The sequence below is a fragment of the Corvus brachyrhynchos genome, unplaced genomic scaffold, assembly GCF_000691975.1.
Source record: "Corvus brachyrhynchos isolate BGI_N302 unplaced genomic scaffold, ASM69197v1 scaffold114, whole genome shotgun sequence".
Lineage (NCBI taxonomy): Eukaryota > Metazoa > Chordata > Aves > Passeriformes > Corvidae > Corvus > Corvus brachyrhynchos.
This window is the reverse complement of record NW_008238337.1, coordinates 7,763,036-7,780,591: the sequence shown is the minus strand read 5'-3', so window position 1 is coordinate 7,780,591 and position 17,556 is coordinate 7,763,036. Positions and strand designations below refer to the sequence as shown.

The window sequence follows — 17,556 nt, the reverse complement described above, 5'->3', positions numbered from 1 at the left end:
ATTCTAAATATGTTTTGCTAGTCATTTTTCTATTAATTTTCTAATATTTTTACCTAGCAGTACCCATAGCTACTAATAGGCTTTGTTGCAGTGCATTTTCTCCACTCTGTGTTCTAGTTTAAACCCCAAAGTGAACAGCTCACATAGAATACTTTAGCCCTGTATAATGCTCTGACTGCACTCGGGGATTTTACTCTTGACAAGACTTCAAGAAGCATGTCAGCATGCAGGGCAGTGAAAATACCTGTTAGACCTCATTAGGTGGAATAAACAAGGCAATATCTGAAACCATACTTACCGAGTCTACTGGTTCTCTTAATTTAAATTTAAAATAAGAGGCCATCCAGCCTGGAAAAATCTCAATGGTTATTCAGTTTACACACAGAAACAGAGAGGTATCAACATTTCCTTAATAAAAGGTCTGAGTCTGTCTACTTCTTTGTTTCCTTAACACATACTTCAACCAAGAGAGACAGCATTAAGATCAAAAAGTATATCTATTGTAAGCAGAAATCATGTGTACAAAATTAAGTAAGTACAATCACACATTTACTAGAAAAAAAAATTCTTTATTCATTATTTAATTCACAACACAATAAATATTGGGATCACAGATATGAGGGACCCAGCAAAGCTCAGACTTGTTTGCACCATGGTGTGGTTTGACAAACAAATCCTCATCAGCTGGCATCCTGAGAAGCCTGACTACATTTTTTTTTACATTTTCACATGCAATCAGTAAGTTGCAATGTAGATCAGTTGTTTCAATTTACATTAGTCGGGCTTTAAAAAAAATTCTTAAGCACCATCCCTGGTGAATCCTTCAGGAAAAAAAGCACAATCACAGTATGTGTCATTATTCTGTCTTGCTGTTGATTCTGACATTATTATGTAGGTGTGATGGTATGTTTAGTTTTACTTCAGGGGGCAACAGAATTTTCCACTAAATGAGGAACAGAACCAGGCTGCTGTTGAAGAGACTGGAACAATTTCATGCAGGCCACTCAGCAATTCTAAAACCAAGACAGTTCTGTTTCTTCTGAAAATGATGCCATGCCTTAGTTACACACTCGATATACACTGAGGACACATTTCCTTGAGATCACTCTATTTGCTGTCCCAAATAATTAATTTGAACTTTATGATGAATGAAATTAACTCATCTTTCCACTGATTTGTCTGTAGGGACAGATAACTCCGTCTGCTGGATGCATTGGTAGGGCAGAGAAGAGAAGCAGATTTTACATGGTTAAACACCAATGCTTTCATTTGTGGGAAACAAAAGGAACTATAATAGGTAAACACTAGAAAGAAAATCTTGCATGCATACACGTTAAAGTTTTGTCAGAGGTGAGCTGTTTCTCACAGCAAAATCTCTCTTAGGCTGTATCTCTGTATTTTGGAATATTAAGTAAAACATTTTAAGAAACCCTAATTTACTATGAACTCTTTTTTTGTAAACAGCTGGGGAAAATCTAGCAAGGGCTTTTGCTGCATCATACTCATAAGGACCTTTATTAAAGGAAACAAACTTCTGAATGTGCAGGTATGCACCTATTTTTATAGATACAAAGTTTTCATCATTTCCTCTAAAGGCAGCTGCAAAATTCAGGCATTGTTTCAACTACACTTCCAATCCAAATATTTCTTGTCAACTACAAACTTATGGATGACTTCACAGATGAAAAATGGCATCAGCAGATCTGACAGGGAATGCCACTTAAGAGTCAAACTGTATCACTCCTTCCTATTTTATGGACCAGAAACCTGGACCAAAAAAAATCAGGAAAGTTTGTAGAGAAAACATTTAGGACTTCTTTTGTTGTTGTTTAAGTTAAAACAAATATTTGAAAATTTAATATTCTCATATCAATGAGAGTGTGATAAATGCTGTTACATCCTACTTTACAAGGAAGTTTTGATCCCTTTTTTCCTAATAGTTTCTCAGATAGGTACAATTCTCATGGTAAAAATGATTTCACACTTCATATAAACCAACCATTTGTCCGTGTTGCTGCAGCAGTGAAATACCAATCAAATTAAAATAGCAGATACGTACATGATCATCAGACTATTCTTCAAAACTGCAACAAGTTTGGAATGAAAATAACAAATTCCACACATCAAACACTGATATCAATTAACTGCAAAAACGATATATTTTGTTTCATCTCAGGCTGGTCTCTTCCAGTGTGCACTATTCTGCTGTAAAGGGTGCAAGAAACTCTGACTGTGCACATCAAAATACTGCAACTGGGATTGAAATTCAGTGCAGTTTGGTTTGTGTTTGCCTTTGTCAGGCTACCTCCTTAACTGGGTTCTGCCCAAGAAGCTTCACTCAGATTTGTTCCTTTCCTGCCACAGATGAGCCAGCACCTCCCCCTTCTGGAGATCCCGAAAATCAGCAGCAATGTGCAACAGGGTAATGCTTTCTTACTCGGGCCAGCACGGAGGGGAAAAAAAAAAAAAAAGAAAAAAAAAAGAAAAAGTCGCAGATGATTATTTTATATCTTTGCTCAGAGCAGGACCATTTCTTCTCTGGATCAGTGTTTAATCTAGTTCCCTTCAGTAACATGTTTTATTAAAGCCAGACATAAGTCAATTCAGATATAGTCTCCAGCTCATCAGCAAGAAAGTCTTAAAAACAAACCAAGAAAATATTTCAGCTTCAGCCATATTTCTGCATTCTATAAAACAGAAAATGCTGCATAAGGTGGATTATTAGTGGGTTTTACTCTACTTGTCAGCTCAATGTACATTGTTCAAGCAGTAATTTGTGAGATGCATCAATTTAGTTTGGACTGAGCTGAATTAAAAATTTCAGGAGTAGGCAGAGGCACCCCTATAAAATCCAACACTTCCTTTAGCACCTCTGAGATCATTCATTCTCAGTCCTCACCATAACAATGTTACCAGGCTGCTGCTGATTAATCCATTGTGATTCTTCCAGCAGCAGGATGGCTTCAGGTGATTTTCTATTAAATTCCTTTACACATTACCTTTTAAAGGAAAAAACCCAAAGATGACTGCTTACCCGGAATCAGTAATGAGCAATCCAAGCATGCAGGACAAAGCATCCCACCAAACTTCTAAGGGATGCCCTGTCTGACTGTCAGCATTTTAGACTATTCTGCTGGCAGTCAGTCATGCCAACAGGGCAACCCATATGACAACTGCTTCATTTGTAGATAGCCTCAGATGTCATGAGCCTTAGTTATATTTATATATAAAATACTGTAATTATCCCTAGCTCCCAGCAAGAGAAGAGCTTTAGGCACTTTGAAATAGAGATTTGTTGCAGCAGGACTATGTTGGTTTTAGAACTGTGATGGTGCAAGGAAAATTTTTTGGCTGTGAGAAAAAGCTGTCTTCAAGGAGAACGAGAAAGATTCCTGTAACCTGAACCATTAAAGCTGTTTCAACTCTAAGTGCCCCTTTTCTTTACAAATACGTTTTGTGCTTTTTTTCATTCTTTCCAGGGATGGTACTTAACCTCAGCAGCCTGTGACTGTTGCATCCAAGCCAGAACGCTTTGTAATGTGCAACTTGGTAACTTCTTCAGCACAGGTAGGGTGAATGCCAACTGTCTTCATCAGCTGAGGATATGTAGCACCACATCTACCAAAAAAACAACAAAAAAAGAAAGACACACAAAGTCAAATGCTATTCACCTGAAGCAGCTAGAAGGTGCTAAAACATCAAAGTAATTCTGCTCTTGTCCATTTTATCGGGTAGAGGAGTTGCATTTGTTCTTCAAACACTGCTGTCTATTATTTCTCAGGCACTTACACAACACGTAGACGCCCAGCTTCACAACACTGAGGTAGGAAAGAATTGTCATAAGAGTTGAGACAGAGAGAATTAAGCAATTTACCCCAAGTCACAACTGAGCCTGTGGCAAAAACATATGACAAAACTGCAACCTTCAGCTTTTCTTGTACATACATGTGTGTTTCACTAACTCCAGATGGAAAAAAATACACACATACACACAGAGGAAGAAAAACTTAATTAGAACTGCTGGAAAGAATCTGCTGAAGGAAGTAATACCAGCATATTCTTCCATGAACCTAAAGTCTCTGATGCTTACAGTGAACATACCAATGTTATAAGCAGAGGGAAAAAAAGTCTCTCATTTGAAAAAAACAACCAAACAAGCAAACAAAACCCACTAAAACCCCCTTGTGCTACAATCCCACTTGCTTAATTCCATTACTTGTCCAGTAACATTCTTAAGACTTGATGACTTTCTTTTGAACTGCTATTCCTGGCAGGTCATGCTGTAAGAATAGCTGAAATGGCTCTAAATTTAAGAATTGTTTCAAGCTCTCTATGGAATAATGTTATCTCCCTCTACAAAATACAGGGAAAGGAGCCATAGATGCCTTCTGGTGCCTCCCCTTACATCCAAAAAAGCACTGACAGGCAAAAGATCTTTGCTGACCACAGATGTTACTGGAGTGCTAGGTGGGGAAATAAAATGAAAAATCATCCTTCGGAGAGGCTGAAGCAAGACCTAATATTTGACAAAGGAGAAGAGCAGCTTTTACAGTGGAGGTTCCACATTGAAAACTCTGTGCAATGCAATAGAAACCAATACAAGAATCTGACCTGCTGAAAACCTCTTACTGTGGCTAAAGTTTTCATTTCCCTCAAGCAAGGCAGAAAAGCACTCCAGTTTCATGTGCTTCCTTTTCAATGGTTATTTTGGATAAAACTTCAAAACAATGACATCCTAAAAAATGTAGTTCTAGAATCTACACCACTGGCAATTAATGGACTACAAACACATGTTGAAAATGTGTACCGAGGGTACACTGCAATCAGTGATTTTCAAGATATTCCTCACATGATACTTGCGGTCCTGCCTTCTTAATCCTTTCTGCTTTTCATTTATAATAGTCACTCACAACTGCAGGACTAAAACTGCAGTAAAATGGTGAACAAATTTAGGAAAATGAACTGACATCACAACTGGAAATGATTTATTGTGTCCCAGACTACTTTCTTTGAAGAGGGAGTTAAAAACTATAATTTTGTAATGTAAATATAGGAATCAACATTTCTGAAGATGTGAATCAGCAATAAGAAAGGGAAATTAAAAAACAAATAAGAAATAATTGTAGCACACAAGAAGCATAGCAGGAATTTTCCATTTAACCAGAGAGGACCAAGAATCACTCCTTATTCCTTCAAATGGAGGACTTCTATATTAATATTTGAGCACAATCTTAAACAAGATCAGATCACAAAAGATAAGTTTGTTATTGCAATTATCAGATTGCTTCAAACAAAAGTACCTTCCATCTCCCATCATCCTACAGAAGTTTCTTTTTTACTATATTATATTTAGCTTTTACCCCAGAAATATAAGAATTCATGCAAATCCTTCCTGAACTTTCAAGGAGCCATGGCCGTGCAAATTTAAAGATGAGATTAGGAAAGGAAATGCTTGTAAAGAAAGGTTTTTCTCAAAAGCACAGATGTCTTTTTAAAGAAGTAGCTTGCAAAACTGTATGGTGATTTCCTATCCTGTGCACAGAATGCAAAAGAAGCTACACGGAAAAAACTAACATTACTAAGTTAATGCACAATTCTGGTTTTTGCTTTAACTATATCAAATAACAATATATTTTCCTCAGTTGTTCCCTAACTATATCCAGTATTACAGTAACTAAATCCAGTACATCTTAATGAAGAACTGCAGTATTTTCAGTGAAAATATGTGCAATACTCTATAAAAGTAACAAAAAGCATGCATTCTTTATAGTGTTGCCAAAACTAGGCAGTTATCTTTTATAATCTTACAATAACTTAAGAAGCAGGCTTTAGAAGCTAGAGACATTCTTTTGTACTTACTTGATTCCAAGAGCAAATCCTTGAATAACTTCGCCTGCATTTGGTCCAATGAAATGAAGGCCAAGTATTCGTTGCTCCCTCTCTCGTAAGCACACCATCTGAAAACAATACATCACATAGAGATCTTTTCTCAGAACACTTAAAGATAAGGCATGAAGATGAATTGAATGAAACTGGAGTGCCCCAAGATCCTAGTTCAGCTGTTTATTTCCAGTGTGCCAAAAGCTTATGCACTTGCTTAAGTCTTACTGACTTGAATAGCTCTTACTCTTATTGTCCTTAAGCACTTTCCTGAATTGAAGCTTTATTAGTGTATTTCTTTCAGACTTGAGGGAGCCACTGACAACAATAATTTCTTATTGAATGTGTTGAATACTTTGTTGTTTGCCATTTGTATGAAACCCTGTAAGTACTTTCTATAGTCTGGTGACCAGACCAGTGCTCTTTTCCACTGAGTGGCCACCTCAGCACTTCTCCAAGCCTGTGCAGTTGTTTTCATCAGCTATTTTTTCACAGATGACCACTACCACTATCAGCTGTATTCTCACAGATGACCACTTCTAATTACAGGATATTTTGTGCCTTTGTGACTCAGTCAGTAAACACTTACAGCAGCATGTTTGGTGAGATACATTTACCACATACCTAAAAAGGAGTCGAGCCTCAGAAGCAGCCAAAGATGAAGGTTAATAAGTATCTGGGAGAGCCTGAGTCATTGCACACTTAACTTTTATTAGAGGACTTAATGAAAACTTTTTAGTTCCTGTAAGGACACCATCTTTATAATTATGAAAAGAAAGTCAGTCTCTCCCTGCATGCTCCCATCAAGCATTAAATTATCACTAACCTACTAAGTTCTGCTATTCAGTAAAAGCTTACATTCTTTCATCGGGAATGCCAGGAACAGCAGCAATCCTGATGTGGGACTTTCAATATTAAGGAGTTTTAAAGGAAAAATTCTTGCAATAGGGTTTGAAACACTCAAGTTACATGTTTGTTTTTATGTTTTGAGAGTTTAGTAAGGACTATATTAAATATCATCCAACAACTGTTATGCTATTACTACTTTACCCTTAAATATTTACTCTAATTGACATAATTCAAAGGGAATACATAAAATGGAACATCATCACTTTAGTTACACTTGTACTTGGGACACTTAAGGCAAGCACATACATAATTCAGATGTGACAAAATACAGTCAGAAAAACTGCAATTATTGACAATGGACATTCCTTACATAACAATAACAACATAATATCGTATAATATAATTGATGGACTTATTTATGCAAAGACGACTGTTCCCTGATGTTGAGGAGAAAAGAAAGAAAAAGAAAATTGTTATATACTCTACCAACACTACACTTCATCTTATCTAAGATTCTCTACCATGGGCAAGAGTATCAAAAACCTTTCCAACACTGAAGCAACTGGATTGCTGCAGAAGGCACTTTTCAGGTCTGACACTTCAGTCTAAACCGGGAGCTTTTTTGCTTCCATGAGTAGAGATTGACTAGTTAATGTAGTTTTGTAAGCCTTATGCTTAATTTTTTGAAGGTATCATACTTTTGGCAAGAGGTGCTAATATAAATATTACATGTAACCAGTTAAGAACTTTGCTGGGAAAAGCAGAGATTGATCTCTATAGAATTTAAAATATTTCTTAGGACCTTAAAAGCAGTTCAAAGATGGTATTAATCAACAGAATGTCAGTTCTGAAAAATGCTTATATCTGTAAAGCAATTTCAAGATGTCTGTCACCAAGAAAATATCCATCTTGAGATGTTTTTTTGCCAAACAGTCCTCTTTAAAGCTGGCTGTATCATATCCCCTGTTTTAACTTAAAAGCAAGTTAAAAGCTCACAAAACTCACTTTCACATAGCATTGAGTTGTATCTCTTTCAGCCACTGTAAACTCTAAAGGTTTGTAATATGCATGGTACACCTGGTAGGAAAAACAGTAACGTTTTGTGTTAGAGAGTACTATCGTATCAAAACTTGCTATTTATTATTATAGTAACTACTGTTACTACATATTTATACCATTATACAAAAACTGATTTATTTATAACCTGTTCATTATTTTAAAGAAAAATATGGAAAGCACAGTAAGAGCTTAACACAAACCTTTCTCAGAAAATCATTACATTAAAAACAAAACTGAAAAAAACTTCACAAATAATGCTACTTAGACAAATTAAAGGAAAAAAACTAGCATTTTTAAGCTTCTCCCAAAGGTTCAATGCCTTGTTTACTGAAAATAATCAAATCCAAGGATCTTTTCATATCTATAACAATGTATCCCACAACAAAACCCAAACTGTAATTTTTGCATTCTGAATAGTAAATTCTTATTTTTTCATTAATGATTTTCCCTGGGGCAAGTAAGAGTAACACAACATATCTTTTCAAGGGTGACTTGTTGAAAGCAACATAACCGTTATTTAATGATGCTGCACAATGTAACTTTCTAAAATGGCAGCTACTCTAAAGCTGTCACACCCTATCAGCAATTTTAAACCCAATAGGTAACAGTTCCCATTGTGACCTGCTGCAATACTACCGAAGTTCTGAGCACTTGGAGACACCAACTCCCTAACTGTAAACACAGTATTTTGGGGACCAAAAGTTTTACTTGATATAGCAGTGAAAGTTCTGCCTTTCCACAGGGCAACTCTGACACCAACTAGAAAATTAAAGATGTTTTCATACCTCAATATTATCTGATCCGTGACATTGCACAGCTGCTTCTTCTGACAGTCCAACACACCCATATTCCAAGGGAGTGAAGACTGTGGTAGGCACCTGCTCAGGAGGAAGCAGAAGGTGTTACTGTTGAACCATGTGAAGCAGCTGCCTGTCAGACACTTGTGCATGACTGAGGGGTGCAGCTCGGGTACACACCTCCACTTTGGCTGCTGTCAAAGCTAGATTCCAGGTGATGAAACACAATTCCTTAAAAATTCTTTAAAAGAAAAAAGCTAAAGATTTTTCTTAGTGAAAAGAGACAAAACAACTCACATTGTCATAGTCCATCAGTTCTGAAGACTGGCCGAAAAGACGCTGAGCCAGCAGTTTTCCTGCAGCTATTGCTGTGGGTGTTAATTCAGGACGGCCCTAAGAAGAGAGCACAAAGCTTTGTTTGAACTAAAAGAGAAGCGGCATCCAAAGATTTCTCCTGGGACAATGGTCAGAGGAAGGCCAAATCTTTGGAATTCCAGCCTGGTAGCCAGGGCTCCAAAAAGAAAAAGCAATAATAATTTCTGTCCAAACATGCTTTTAAGTCTGAGTTTACTATCTGTCTTAATGGAGGGAAAATGTCACAAATATTTCAAATCTTTATATCTTATCATGTCACCTCTTGAAAAGCAGCACATATTCACGTGCTAACTGTTCACTTCCCCCTTTCTCTCCAAAGTAAGCCATGAAGACATTTTTTAGAGTGTCTTTTTAAAGCAGGAAGAGCCAAGTTTAAAGCAATAGTGTTTTTATAATATCAGACCTTTAAAAAGAATTTTTGTCTGACACATTTTTACAGAACACAGGCACAAAACCTAGCTATTTGTGGACACTATTACTGACTTCTGTGCTGGTCCTGACCTATGGGGTGAGCTGGTGCCGGTCTCAGGCTCTGCTATTACAGAGGGGCTTGAAAGGGACTGCTATTGGCAAATGCAAACTTCCTGCAAGTGAGAAATGGAACGATAGCAGGATATGACCAGGATGTGCTCCGGTTCAAACCATGAGTCCTGGCTACTTTTTATATCCAAACAGGGCTATGGCTGTGCCAGAACCCTAATTCTGAGTGCTGGCACACTACCACTGGAGCATCAGAACTGCAGAGCTGGTTTTAAAGAACTTGAACGTTTTTGCAAATTGAAGTAAGGCATTTGCAAGAGAATATTTTCAAGTCCAAGGAATAACAGTATGTATAAGTTAATGAGACCAAACAAAATTCATAAATCTAATAAAAAAACCCCATTGATTAAGAGTTCATCCAATACATATCATCAAAATGCTTGTCTGACATGAGAAAAGAGGTCACAAGTCCAGAAGGAATGATGTGGAGACATAAGAAAACCATAACTTAGAAACACCTTTGGGGGACAACATGGAATGCTTTATAAAATGTGTGAAGTTTTGATTCACACAGGTCCTATTTAGATACCACACTTGTCACACTCCTGCAAAGCCCCACTTGGAGGCAGTCATTCAATAAGCTCTCAAAATCAGTTCTCAGCAGAAAATAAAATAAGGATTCCCCACCACACACATTCAAAGCTTTTCACTTCTTTTTCATTATCCTGAAGTTTTTTAGCATTTACTGGAATCCATTCTCTTTACCAGCTTATCCTTTTTTCTACACTGGTAGATGGACTCTGTACATGGTTTTAGCTACCATTTTCTTCAGTACACATACCATATAAATTATCTACATATTAATAGGCATCTAGACTTTAATCTGTACTAATAACCACTTAAAAGTTCCATTGCAAAAAGCAATCTGAAACATTATATCTAACCTGATAACAGAAATCACAATTCTAATTGTTAATGAAGACTAATCTATTTTTCCTCCACAGTTCATGACAAATCACAAAACTGCAAGTCTATCCCTTTTTCCTTCTAACATCACATTGTGTCAAGTCACAATTTTTCATTTTGATGTTCAAGTCTGTAAATGTAATTTACCAGATGAAATTTGTTTTTTCTTATACACATTTGCCTGAAACATGTCTGCCAATCATTTCTGTAGCAGGAAATGTATGTTGTTTTGGCATTCCAGAAATGAATAGAAGATTGGAACGAGAGATAAAATTGTGAAAGCACTGCCATGCATTCCATAAAACCCAACTAATTACTAAAACACCCATGCAGATAAAGCCCAATTCCTCATAAACAATGACTTAAAGACCTTCCTTGGTAAATATTTGAAATGAACATTCACTTTGCAGTCATGTGTAGAACTACTCTGCTGATAATTATGGATACAAATTGTTCATAAGAATCCTCCAATGGATTATACATTTAACCGTGATGGTCCTAAGAGAGTTTAAAAAGCTTTGAAGTGATGTGTATTTGTTCTAACACAACTCTTTTTGGTCTCATTTCTATTCAAAGCAACATACTGTACATTCCACTTTCTCTACACATCTTTGTTGTAACACCCTTTGAAATATGACAGATGTAGTGGCCTGACCATGTGATAAACCTCCTTCTGAGAAAATGTCTTTAGAGTGTGTGCCATGCTTTTCAACAAGAACACTACTGGAGGAAGTATTTTAACACAGAGGGTTTATATCAGCACTGAAAAAAAAGATTCAAACTAAAATTCCAGCTTGATCTTCCTCTTCCTGAGCACAGAAAACGAAAATGCTGAAATGCAATTTCACCTGTCAGTTGAAAATAATATTTTGCCAAAACACAAAAAATGTTTTTTGAGGGTACACAAACTGACTGACATCTGGAAGATTTTTTCCCCCTGTCTTCCATATGAACATCTTGGGTAACATTAGGATTCCATTTGTCATACAGGGGTGCAACAAGACACTCATGCACACATAGTTTCCCATTCGTACCAGCTGGGTATGACTTCCAAATGAAAACAGTCACTCTGAGCAATCAGGAAACTCGCCTGCCCCCTCTCTCACTCCCCTTCCAGCCAGGGCACTGAATTCAAACCAAAAAAGTAGTTCTTGCTTTTTGGTAGCAATTTAGTGTTTATTCAGTGTGGAGTGGTAAAGGAGGGAGGAGGGCTTGGGAACTACTTGCAAAATTTGAGCAGAAGCACTTCATGTTAGCAAAGAAACTCTGACAGAGACAAAGCAGAGCAAAGAGAAATCCTGAGCAGGAACACTGGAGGTAAAAATAATTCTTATAATGATTCTTAAGGATCATTGATGCTCACTCACAGGAAACAAGATTGCCCTTCCTGTGCCCTTTTGGTAGGTCACACCCAGAAAGTACCACAACCAAGCTCTGCAGCTTTGTGGTTCTTAGCAGGATGCACTTGATTCTCGTGTGTGTGTTAATGAGATGTGCACCAACACAGAAATTTCTTTCAGTGCTGGTTCCCATGCCAATGAAATTTATTATCTAAATTAATTCTGCTTTAAAAAAAAACCTAAACTAATTTAAGTACTCAAATAAAATAAATTTCATTGCTTAGCAAGTGGAATTACATTGTGCTGAATTCAGATAAGATAGCAGCAGTAATTCTTTTTATCTCTAAACACTTGAATGTATGAGTACTATATGACAATCTCTTTAATTCCCTGCATTGAGCCAATATGCAGATAAAAGCTTAAGGGAATATTTCTGGAGAGCACTGACTTAACTTTTTCATTTTCTCCCTCAATTGTACACTGGGCACAGCGTAGAACTGTGTTGTTGTTTTTAACACTTATATTTAGAAGTGTCTATTGAACCACTCAAGTTCAAAAATCTGCACTAATGAGGACAAAAGCAGGAAAAGGAAATCCAAGTTTTAACAACAAAATGAAAATGACAAATAAATGAAGACATGATTTTTTAGATCCAGGGTATGAAAGAGGAGAGCATCCTGCCTCCAACTTTATATTTCTTATTTAACTAAATCCTCAAAGGGCAGAAGACAAAAAGCATCCAAAAGGAAATTACTTGCCCAAAATAACACTGCAGATTGGCAGCAAAATAAGCAAGAGAATCTAAGCCCTGCCAGCATTGCCTCTAACAACTGCTTCTTGGATGAAATTAAAAAGAAAATTTTGGAAAGCAGGAGGCCCAGCCAAGGCATATGTATCAGGAATAAGCAGGTGTAGGAGGTTATTGTGGGCAGAAAGTGGACTTTAGGAAATATCCCAGGGCAAGAAGTGACAAATATAAAGGGAATCTGCATGTGAAATGAGAAGAAAGGAGAGGAACTCTACAAAATCCCAAAGCTCTGAGTGACTGGACAGGACAACAGGACAGAGAAGTTGTGTAGAGTAGGGGAGGGAAAAAAAGGAGAAATACCTGAGAAGGAAAGAGTTTTAACACAATTTAAAAGGAAATGGCAAATCCTTCACATGAAGATGGAGACAGACAGGAAGAAACACATGTCTACACAGAGGGAAGAGGTCAGGAGTGGTCAGCAGATTTATGAGATTTAAGTGTCTCTGGCAGCTCCAGAGCCCAATCAGAAATTTGCAGGGCTATTCCCAAGTCATCATCTAACCCATTACATCTCTTCAGAAACTAAAAGCACCTGTAGGGTTTATACATTTGAGAGACCTTTAAAATATTTTAAACATGGCAGAAGGAGAAATCTTTTAAATTTCTCTAAAATTATACTGTATATAGTGTTTGGATATTGTTACAGTATTTAACTTTACCAGACTTGTAAAGCAGATGCCTGCACTATATGAAAAACAATCTTGATAGGAAGACCTCAATTCCATAAGGTTCAGTAACAGGTGAGAGAACTCTGCATCCTGCAATGCCCAGCCTCTGTATTCTACATATTGCCCAAATTTTGCAGGCACAGCGGACAGATGATGACAACATTCCCCTGTAAATCTACAGTTCAGAATCCAGACAAACATTTTTTAGTAGTCAACATATTTGAAGATGCCCAACTTACAACAGATAATCTGAGCTCTTATGTAAAAAGAAAATTGGCAGATTGAAGGTATTTAAGTGCACATTTATCGTAACAAGACATACTTATCATATATGACTATAGATTATCAATAGCACTAGAATAAGGCCATAGAATCTGGTTTTATCTCTCTAACAAGTAAATTATTTTGCTTAAGTTATAATGTCCCCTCCTTATAAAACAAGAAAAAAAACCCAAACAAAACCCCACACCCCTCATGTTTATTTGGTATAATCATTCATGAATCATGAGCAAAAGTCAAATGCATTTAGTATTTCCAGCAATTACTTTTTCTTATTCTAGAGGAAGGAACTTTTGTCAGAAGCATTTTCCATCAGAGAGCTGAAAAGCTGTTTTGTGATTAGTCTCTATTAACACCCAAAATACTCCAAATGCAATCACAGAACTTGTCACGGTCATTCCCAGTAAATGTATTCAGCTACAGAAGGTAAGAACTGCTTTAACTCAGCATTCACAGACAGTATGAAGTCATATGTCAAAAGTGATAAAAACATTATTAGAAAGATAATTGAAGTGATAAAGACATCATTATTAGCCTGTGACCAATGATGCATTCCCTGATAAACATCAGCAATAACCTCTCATGCTGAGATACTTCACAGGATCCCTGTGAAGGAAATTACTGGCCCAGGTGGCTGGCATAAACACTCCAGCTCTGCCAAGTGAAAAAGTGCAAAACACTAAGATATATGCTAGAGCATGACGACATCTGGGGACTAGTTATTAGTCAGGAACAAAGTTGGCTTCCTGTTATTGTAAAATAGTTTATGTAGACTCAGTACCTCTGTTATGTCTCCAACTGCATAAATGTGAGGAACAGAAGTAGCTTCACTGGCATCAACAATAATCTTTCCAGTTTCAGAATCAGTTTTCACTCCAACTGTCTCCAAATTGAGAGTTTTGGTGTCAGGGACTCGGCCTTAAGAAAAAAAAAAAAGAAATTAAAGTAAAAGCTATTGGAAAACTTCAGCAGTGTTAATCTAAAAAGCTGGCATCCTCCACTGTGGGTCTCCAAGAACTTCATGCTATTTGACAGTCCAAGCAGAAACATGACAAAACTTATAAAAGCTGCAGGCGTGGAAAGTATGGATATGACATTCTGTGTGAAAGGAGCTCGATCATTATTGCCTTTGCTCAGACTTCAGAGGGTTATCCTTTTTAAATATGGAGGACAGCACCCACTGGAAAAAGTGCAAAATACACACGACTTAATAGTTATTGAACATTTAAAATTCGGTTTCCTAATGTAGCACAAATATATATATAAAAACTAAGCAACTTCTATACTGAAAATTTCCAATAAAATGGCACTCATTGCCAACAGTGTGTTGCGTATATTTTTTGGATAAAAATTAATAATGCTGTTCAATTTTAAACATTCCTGAAGTCCTTGTTTCTTGTAATCTGAATATACTTATTTTTAGTTCCCTCAGCTTAGATGAAAAATTTTATCAACTTTACTCTCAAGTCCTTAATGCTGATTTAGTTATCTCAAACTGTATTTGAGCTATTTCTGTAGAGTTTAGAAACATTATTTTAAATGTATTTAAAAATAAATGAGGCAAATCCAACCAAGCCCAGATTTTATTACAGCTTCCTATTCCAATGATATCAAATTATCTCATATTTTAAAAACATATTTTTGTAGTTTTCTGCATAGTTACCCCTTAGATCACCGAAGTCTTAATAGCATTACACTGAGCTTTCTATAAAGTATCTAAGGAAGCAATTCCCGACCCAGAAATCGGAATCTTAAAGCCTATCCAACTTGTTTGAAAGTTAATAAGCTCAGTGAAATTATGAGGTACTCACAAAATTTTTAAGGCTACACAGGATCACATAGGAAAAAAATTACCTGAATATATCCAAATTAAGGAAATTTTATAACATTGTATCTGTTTTAGAGGCTTTAAGTGAATATGGATATATCTACACATACAGGTCTCCTTTGCGTTAGCTGTGATTTTTGCATTTGATGATAATACAGAGCTATAGCAAAGCAAAACAAAAAGGGAAATGTGTTTTCATTATACAAACAACCTCTTTGATGTTAAGGTAGGAAATTATTAAACAAAAGGAAAACCTGGCTTGTCAATACAGACCTAATTATATGTAAACATATGATTCACTGCTTTATACATCTGCCATATAGCCAGGCCCCTCAAACAATGTCACATCTGAATGCCTCTGTAAAGACTTCTGTGTATTAATTTCATCTGGTGAAACCAACACTTCCTCTGGGAGTACTGACTGAAGCTGTCGGCACTTGGCTATCTGTCTGTCTTCCCTTCTGTTGTCCCCATGGGATGCTGATCTGCTGTTCCTTCTCTGCCCCCTGCTCCCCAGTCCTGATGCTATCAGGCAACAAAAATAATAAACCTCCAGGACCTTATCTTGGCTCGGATGTGAAACAACTTCCTACCGTTGTATTTCTTTGTGTATTGAGAGTAAAGCCTGGGTATTCTGCAAATGGACAACTAATGGGGTTTTCTAGTTTCCCCTTTTTCCTGCCAGGCAGAGCCAAGAGAAAACTTAGCACGCAATGGCAGGCACTGAAAGAGGAAAAAAAGAAAAACTGTCAATAGAGTAATTTAAAGACCTGTGACAACAACAGTTGAGTCTATCAAATCTGCAGGATAACACTTAACCTTTCCATTCCAGTCTATTTTAACACATGTACAGCCCGGTATTAATAGTTAAGAGTTACAAAAAAATGAGCTGCCTCTCACAGTGAAGTCTCTCTCTCAATTTTACTGCCTAACTATTATTTCTGAAAGCAAAACCAAAATTTTAAAACACTGAACTGAAGCTTTATTGGCCTTTAGTCCCATGCAGGTTCACCTCCATAAACCAGAATTATACTTACTGATCTTGCTTCATCTCAAATTCAGTAGCTCAGGCTCATTATTATACAGCATGTCTTGGTAGGTTATAGTGCCAAATTCAGGGAGTTCTGGTATTTCCCAACATTTGTTTACTACTATAGAATCAATTCTCACCACTTCTCAGTAAGACTTTCATTTCATACCCATAACTCCTAATTTTTTCACATTTACAAATTCAGGAAAGCATGACTTCACAGCTTATTTCTAAGATCCCAAATCCTGCCAGGCACACAAACCCACCCTTTGCCTAAAATCAGCACATGGCTTTTAGTTTGAAGATGTCCTGAAATTGCCAAAGAACAGGAGTGTATGATTGTATAGGACATAAGATGAGATTTAGCTTTCATTCAAAACAGCAAAATAATATGCCAGACATCTAGCAGCAAGGTGCAACTCAAATCTGACCCTTAAAAAGGTTACCTGCCTCCTGCACTTCGAATAGCAGACCATAATCTCATCTTTCATAGACCCATACACTTACCACACAGCTGTGAAAACCACACAGAACCCGGCTTTCAGTGCCTGTCCCCATTTGCTTTTAACTTTAAAAGCAAAGAACAACTTTTGACCTGTTTTTGTAAAATCCAGCAACATGGCTTCCTAAAGGGGCTGCCAGCCAGTTTTGCTGCAGGGAATGACAGGAGAGTGGTTGAAGCTCCCATCAGAGACCCTGGCCAGGCTGGCTGTGTTGTGATGTGGCATTTGTGCCCCATCACCCAGGGGCTCTGGTAATCACACCTGCACACAGAACAAGGGGAAGAAGTATCAGGCTGCTGTGACCTTTAGGTGCAGGACCCTCAACAGTGGAGACTGAAGCAGTTAAACTCTGAAGAAGCCAGAGGAATAGGCACAGTCAGGTAAGTAGCAGTGGTAAATGAGTGATAGCATACTCTTGCATCCAGTAAGATTTCCCAGGGTGATAAACTGCAGCTGACAGCAGAATTTTATAATGGGTCTTCCAGAGTTTCTTAACCACAGAAACTGGAATGCCTGTTTGCCTCTCAACATTTGAAAAATCCATATTGGAGCCAACCGTGCGTTTTATTGTAGATGGCCACTGTGAGGATCCTTCTGGGTGACAGGACAGTTTTTCTGGAATAAAGTTCAAGCCCAATAGTATTTTCCACTTCTTCCCTATACATGGGCATTTTGACACATCATTTTCTAACTT

The 17,556-nt window shown here is 37.1% G+C and overlaps 1 protein-coding gene across 1 annotated transcript in view; it reads right to left on the bottom strand.

Annotated features, from left to right (window-relative positions):
* Nucleotides 1-548: 548 nt before the first annotated feature.
* The window catches only part of TXNRD2 (thioredoxin reductase 2), a 37,617-nt gene continuing 20,609 nt past the window's right edge, over nucleotides 549-17,556 (bottom strand). Inside the window, exons 12-17 of the mRNA XM_017734736.1 lie at nucleotides 14,283-14,419; nucleotides 8,883-8,978; nucleotides 8,574-8,666; nucleotides 7,735-7,806; nucleotides 5,860-5,957; nucleotides 549-3,618 (exon numbers count right to left, since the gene is read on the bottom strand). Coding sequence (XP_017590225.1) covers nucleotides 3,495-3,618; nucleotides 5,860-5,957; nucleotides 7,735-7,806; nucleotides 8,574-8,666; nucleotides 8,883-8,978; nucleotides 14,283-14,419 — 620 coding nt within the window. The 3' untranslated portion in view covers nucleotides 549-3,494. The remainder of the gene's footprint in view (nucleotides 3,619-5,859; nucleotides 5,958-7,734; nucleotides 7,807-8,573; nucleotides 8,667-8,882; nucleotides 8,979-14,282; nucleotides 14,420-17,556) is intronic.